At 31.7% G+C, this 7793-nt stretch overlaps 1 protein-coding gene across 1 annotated transcript; it reads left to right on the top strand.

The window, feature by feature from the left end:
• The first annotated feature begins 647 nt into the window (after positions 1-647).
• LOC132920817 (acrosin-like) lies at positions 648-2699 on the top strand. The gene has a single exon (XM_060983511.1). It carries the CDS (start codon positions 972-974, stop codon positions 1470-1472), a length of 501 nt encoding a protein of 166 aa, XP_060839494.1. The 5' UTR covers positions 648-971; the 3' UTR covers positions 1473-2699.
• The last annotated feature ends 5094 nt before the right edge of the window (positions 2700-7793 follow it).

Below are 7793 nucleotides of genomic sequence, written 5' to 3'. Positions count from 1 at the left end.
CATAATAGTAATCATTTTTAAGTTATAGCTAACTTAAACGAAAACTAAACTACATTAGACAAATAGATATTAATTTTTCCTCCAATATTGCTACATTACTATAATCGTTTTAACATTTATTTATTATTTACAACATAGGATATTTGAAACCAATGATATTATATTAATTTATTGATTTTTATTCTTTTCGTGACAATAACAAATTTGAATTAAATATCTCGACTTATTCATTCTTTCTAATGGCTAGCACACTCTGTCATTATTGATCAGTATAATAACAATAACATTTTAATTTATAACACAACAAGAATAATGTTTAAAAAACCATTATAACTAGCAATTTTGATTACCGAAGACAATTTAATGTAATTTTTGTTGCCGTCTTTTGTAGCAGTATTAAATTCGTACCAGATAAAATATTATATTGATAATCTGCTGTCAAACTAATAAATTATCAAAATAGTTATCTCTTCTCAGAAGTTATCTACAACGGAAACGAAAACGAAAACTATATAAGAAAAAAAAAATCGATTTTCATTATTTCTCCGTGATAAAATAATTGCCACATTAATTATCGCGATAACATTTATAATATACGTTTATTGGCTTAAGACTGACATTTGGGAACATTTCCGTTGTGTGCGAAGAGAGCTGAAGACGCTCCGCCGCGCACTAGTTGTATATTACATTATTATTGTTTCGCTCCGACCGACAGCAGCGCACGGACTTGGCGGTACGGACGAAACGTCATAATATTATAATTTCGTAGTCTCGTCAATTGCCAATAAATAATCATAAATATTATATTTTTGCTAAGCATTATTCGTTTTACATTCAATTCGTTCTCGTGAGTTATAAACAGATCGGTGCGGATTAGTCGAAGTCACCAGTAAAATATACTCACAATCGTTACAATATTTTGTTAATATACAGTTTACTGGACGCGAAACGTTTTTTTCCCCCACTCGTGGATGGTGGTGGAAGTCAAAATCGAAATTGCCAAGTCAGACCAAATCGGTAAGGGTTCCAACAACAACTGCAAGATGAAGAACAAATACAACAACAACGTCGTCGACATACTCGACTTGGCCGTACCGCAATCCAAGGTGAGACCGATCGACCGACTGTTGGACAGATACGACTGGTCGTCCGCGTCGATGACGCCACTGCTGCGGGACGCCGATCTTTTGCAGCCGATTCAGTACGGCCAACCGCCTTGCTGTCGTCCGGCAGATCGACCAGCGCGGACACCACCGCGTCGACCGCCGCCGCCGAGTCAACAGCCGCCGACGCCGCCGACGCCGCCAACTCGACCGCCGAGGCGTCGCGTAGTCTTGGATTATTCGGCCAGCGAGCGACCCGTCCGGAAATCTCTATGGAAACGCGCAAGGGAGTTCGTGAGCAGTTGCTTCGTAAGCGCCGCCGCCGCTGGGCCGAGGGTAGTTAGCTTCTGTAAATCGCCTCTAATATAAGATATTAATATCGGTAAGATCGTGTCCAGATATTATTATATTGTTAAAACAGTCTTCCTAAACAAAACCGTTTCTATTATGTCCGTTGTTCAAAATCAAATCAAATATATATATATATATATTATATTTTTTCGTTTGTAAGTATGCGGTGGGGTTATCTGCAGCCGTCGGGGTACAGCGAGTAAATAATGATGGCAACAGGCGCGTACAACTTAAAAAATAAATTTATGTTTATAATTTTTGTTTTATTCAATAACGATAGGTTACTCGTGTACATACTGCGAATTTCATTTTCAAACATAAGGTTTGTGTATAAATTGATTAAAAAAAAAAAAAAATACGTTTATTGATACATTAATTATTTTAACATTAAAATCTAATCTATATTACATATTGATTTTTGACCGGTGCGATTGAACATCTGCAACACGGTCCACCGATAAGTCTCGTCGAACGCGCCGAAGTGAAAATCTCATCGGACCTATATAATAATATAGACGTTCTGTTAGACGACACGCCAGTGTGCATACAATATACGTTAACTGATTCAATCGAATCTCACGGTTGTCCGGTATACGCGCTGTGTATTCAATCCGCGTACCTACCTATATAATACATCATACAGAGTGTGTTACAGGCTTACAGCGTTCTCTCCGTATAACCCAATCATAGTCAATATTATATTGTTATGGAGTTAATAAAAAAATCCGCCAAGGCCACCGCTCTGTATGTTTTGACTCGGCGTGTGTATACGACTATTATAGTCGAGCTGGCCTCTGACCTATACCGCCGTATGCTACCGTAATTCCGTTCGTAAGATACTCCGCCGCTGCTTCAATCCGTACCTATCATATTGCCATTATACCTATAAACTGTAAGGTACCTTATTGATTTTTATTCGATGTTTATTCCAATCATGCGATCACTTTTTTTTTATTTTCAAACATTGTAAATTAAAATTTTACATAGCAATAATATTATCTTTCGAACGATTCCAAGTATTTATCGTATTCAAAGCTTTGCGTGTAATTAAAATATATATTATTTAATAACAATGCATGATGGGAATTATTCACTGTTTTATAAAAATTATATGTATATGTACAATTAATATTAACAAAACGTTTTATAAATGATATTATTAAAACTACAATATTGTGTATTATTATTATTATTATATTATGAATTTTTACTTTTAGTTTTATGCATTTAATTATTACATTTATTTTTCTGAACATTTTTGTATGTTATTAAATACTCTCTATACACACTTATAAAACATAAATAAATATAAATATTTTAACACTGCACGAATATAATGTCTTTTTATATTATCAAAGGATGGGTAACATAAATTGAATCTAAAACCATAAATGTTGAGTGATTTTGTTTCACAAATTGTATTCATTTTATGTATTTTACGTTTGTTTTTAAATAAAAACCATATAATAGTTTATAGTAACGATTAACAAGTATATCTAATATCCAATTTTTATTAATTTTTAATAACTTAAAAATGAATGCGTATTTAAATTAAATGCCTATTAATAGTTAGTACAATAATTACAAACAAGGTAAGGAAAAATACACTATAAACATGATACCAACCTTTTTATTTTTATACAGAATGAGTAAAATATAATAAATGTATAATAATTTAATAAAATATCAAAATAATATAATAATATATGACTCAATCAACTCCAATAACATATTAATATGTGATAATATGTAAAAAATGAGCTCATTTCAATCAGTCTATGATAAAATGACAAATACTGATTGTTGTGGGTAAATGAAATATTTATTTAGGCTATATTATTAATTACATGATATATGAAATAACGATGGACGTATATTTAATTAATTCGATGCCATTAAAACATTGTATTAGTGGTGATGGGTATCATATGTTACTTTTAATATTAATAGCGCACAAACGCAACATCCATATTTCGCTACTAATCAACCGGTAGCTGCTACCTTGTTTTCGATATATTTTACAATTTACAATAGGAAATAAATAAGATTATCACAAAAATAACATACAAAGAAATATAATATAATGTATGAATATAAAACGATTAATATATAACGCATTTCTATTTTATATCATATATTATCTAATAATTCTAATACACATACAAAATATTTTGTTTTTTCCAATTGGTTTTAAGCTAGTTATAACTTATCAGTGATTTTTATTGTGATTTTAAAAATATAACAAATAATGTATATTAGTATACAATTATAAATACATATTAGCGTATAATTTAACATACTCGTACCGTGCATCATGCAATTTTAAATAGAATAGCTAAAATTAGAGCTAGTTTTCCTACTATTGAAGATTATAATTATTAGATTAATAAAATCATCATTAGTTATAATAACTACGATGAAAGCGACAAGAGTCGTAGCTGACTGAGTGACAACTGCATTATTATATGAATAAAATATATTATGCATTTTATACGCGTATATAGTACGTTATTCTTGAATAGAAATACGGAAAAGTGAAACAAAAAGTGTTCCACGTGTAAAGTATGTGTGATATATCACACGTTTAGGATTTCACAAGGGTCAGAACGTGGTGGGAGTTTAAAAGAAACCGAAAGGGTAAAACTTAAAAACGAATACGTAGAAACGGCGCTTTTTCAATCAGTTTATATAAATGTGACCATATAGTTGGTGTTTATGTAACATCTAACACCACACACGCACACACACACACACACACACAGATTTGTGTAGAAACACGTTTCCGGTGCTGTAATTCCATCGACAATCGGAACCGGAAAACGGTCGAAGAGGTTTTTTTTTTTTTAATCGATTTGAGGAGCATAATAATAATTGTTATAACAACTATTGTCGTCGTCGTTGCGTATAGTCCGTGTAATTTCGGCGTGTCTCAGGTGTTTGAACGGTAAGCCCCAGCGATTACGATCCTACAAAACGCCACTGATTCCTTCCTCGACCTGACGACCGACCCTCGTCACCACCTCACCACGACCACGCAGCACGCACAAAAGTCTTTCTAATCGATAAAACAACGAGCACTAGCTGCCACACACACAGACACACAGACACACACGCATACACAGGCGCTCACATTTACACAGGCCGCCGCTGTTTGGTTAGCTATATATTCCTACCGGTCCCCGCGCGGACCACCCCGCCATCGGTTTGATATAATATATGTATAACGCGTTTTTAGTATAGTCACGGCACACACGGACGCGCCGTATATTGTTTCGTCGTTTGCGGCTCATTTTTTTCCTTTCTATTTTTCTATAATATTTTTCTTTGTTTTTCGGTTTTGCGTCTACCCGGATAAACTATATTATTATATTATATTATTATTATGTTGTTTTTACGCAGCGCGAACGAACGATAATATAATACGATCCTTTGTAGGACGCAGCCGCGGCCCTACCTCAGAAAACCGTTTTCTTTTTTTGTACCCTTTTTTCAAATATTTGTTTAACAACGAAGGGGACGTGTCCATCATTCACTCACGCATCGGGAGTGGGGGTCAATGCGTCCAATATCTCACCGGCATCGCTATCCCTTTTCGGGGGACATCATCGCAGTGTGTTATTATTTGACGGTCGCGGACACCGAGTAGTTAGGTTTCGATGTATAAAGTGTCGGATAAAATCGATAAAATATTAGAACGATTGGGTTTCCATTATGACATGTACGTACGTATATAATATCGTTGATTATAAAATATGATTAAATCAATAATGGTCTATACCAAAAGGTATTTTCAGATGACTATATTTAATATGTAATTATTATTATTATTATGAATTGGAACTCACTTGGTTTCACTATAATATAGGTACCATTATACATATATACATTATGTCTATTTGCATTTATATTAATTGTTTTATTATTTTGAGTCCAAAACGCATAATGTGTCCTTTGTTATTATAGAAAGCTATTAATTTAATTATTTTACTCATTTATGCGTTAAATTCAGAATTTTTATGCAGTGATACAAATACACCAGGCATGACGTATATCCGCACAGAACGAATTAAACATATTATACGTTTGCATTTACCTATATATATATATGTTTATGTACTTTTCAACCAAAAAATTAAATAAGGTGACATTGAAATGGGCTTTCGTGCGTCGTATATATAAGTACACAGTAATATAAAACAAGCTACTCGCAATCAGTTTTATTATAATTTTTGTTTTTCAATCACGCAATATGCGAAATTATGTTTACATTTTCTTATTCATTTATACGTTATTTTTATTTAATAATTCGGTATTAGTTTATCCGTGTTTGAGTTTATCACTAAACGGATAAGATAATTTATCATTAATATTTACATGTTGAACTTTTCGATAATTTTGTGATGTGTGATGATTAAATATTCAGTTGTAGGTAATTGGATTATATTTACAAATATAAATATTTTAGCAGAGTAATTATAATGTACACTAATAACAAAACAATAAAGTTGAATGACAGATAATACAACAAGAAATATTAAAGATGAAGCAGCAATTATTATTCTTCGAAGAAAGATAAAATTATCTCTATAGTTGGTAGAACATGATATTATATTGATTAAAAAATAAAATAATAAAAATGCAAGTACGACGTAGTATTACGAGTGGCAATTACTGTGAAATTGATTTAGGACAGTAGGGTTGGGAATTAACTGCATCAGTCGGTAATCTATTTTAACATTTTAATCGTATAGTACACCTATGGTCAATAAAGGGTGCCAGCAAATATACGCTGTCTAGTAATAAGTGAAAAAGCCGTGTGTTTGGCCATTGGGTAACGAGTTTCAAATAGATACCCAGGAAACTGAAGAAATCGCCATTGGAAATTATATTACATTGATTTAAATCACTTTTGGTGTTGGTATATCACCAGTGGCGGATTCAAGGGAGGGGTAATAGGATAAATATCCTCCCTTTGAACTCGTTATATTATTTTTGCTGTACCCCGTTTGTAAAATTAATGTAATATAAAAAGTATAAAAATGTTGTCATTGATATCAGTTTGTAAGAATCAATTAAAAATTGTGATATTAAAAAGTATGTTATTAAGTATGAATAATATTTGATAAATACATTTTAATCACCCCCTCCCTTGATGAATTTTTGCATCTACCACTGTGTAACACACCACGGTAAGCTACATCACTACACAAAAAAATACTTTAATTATGCAATTTAGATTGAGACACATATTATAGTTTTTTTACTGATTTAAAATAAATCCACTTATTTTTAGGTATAATATGTTTTCTAGTATGTTATATAATAATTATATTTAAATGTATTATTTAGTTTTAGGGTAACTCAAAATATGAATAGAATATCTATTCTATAAGTATGGTTATCAATTTATTAATAGTAAGTTAACTGCTATGTGTACTATTTTTGGTACATCGATGTCATTTGACATTTAAGCTAATACAAAAAAGTGAATAATATACTAACCTAAAACTTTATGAAAACGAATATTTTTATTTTAGTTTAATATTCGATTATAAGTTATGTTTTTTGTAAAGAAATTAATGAATTTGTTTGCCTAGTGGGCTACGAAATATTTTCCCGTGTTCAAATAGTATTTACATGACACTTTTTGATAAAGACTACAGTGTTCCAATTATAGTATACAAAAACTTATTGGCAAAATAGGAGTGTACCAAAACTGGTACATGTAGCTTCCCTCTAGGAAATATATCGTAAAATAACATAGCGGTTAACCTGATATAGTTACTAGTTTATAACAAATTTTATATATTATTATACATTTATATACGACCAATAGTTGTGTGAACACTGTGAACCCCCAAACGGTACCAAAATATCGAACACAGAAGTATAAATATTATCTGTATCAGGCATTAACGCTCAAAGTAAACCACTCTATAAATTGATTTAAATCACTTCGGGGTTTGAGACAATCATTTAAAGAATGTATTCACATAAATAATTACATGTCACCAGCAATGCATTTAAATACAATAATATATAGTATACCTACCTATGTAAAAATACAAAATCTCGAGTCCCGCGTGCGTGTATTTGACTAATAATACTTACCAAAAATGTTTTCCCCGAGAATGATTAATACCGAGTTACCATAATTGGACTCGTTCACGATTTGCACACTGTGAACACGTTAATATATTATTATTATTGTAAGAGGGTGAAACTGTTACGTTTTAAAGGGGTTTCATGTATAATTGCTAACATAAATTTGGCTGACACGACTTGGCGCATATAACGTAGCTATATAACACATGAATATTATGAAAAAGTAAAATAACG

Source organism: Rhopalosiphum padi, chromosome 2 (genome assembly GCF_020882245.1).
Source record: "Rhopalosiphum padi isolate XX-2018 chromosome 2, ASM2088224v1, whole genome shotgun sequence".
Taxonomy (NCBI): domain Eukaryota; kingdom Metazoa; phylum Arthropoda; class Insecta; order Hemiptera; family Aphididae; genus Rhopalosiphum; species Rhopalosiphum padi.
The sequence above is the reverse complement of the archived record's forward strand: the minus strand, read 5'-3'. Positions and strand labels throughout refer to the sequence as shown.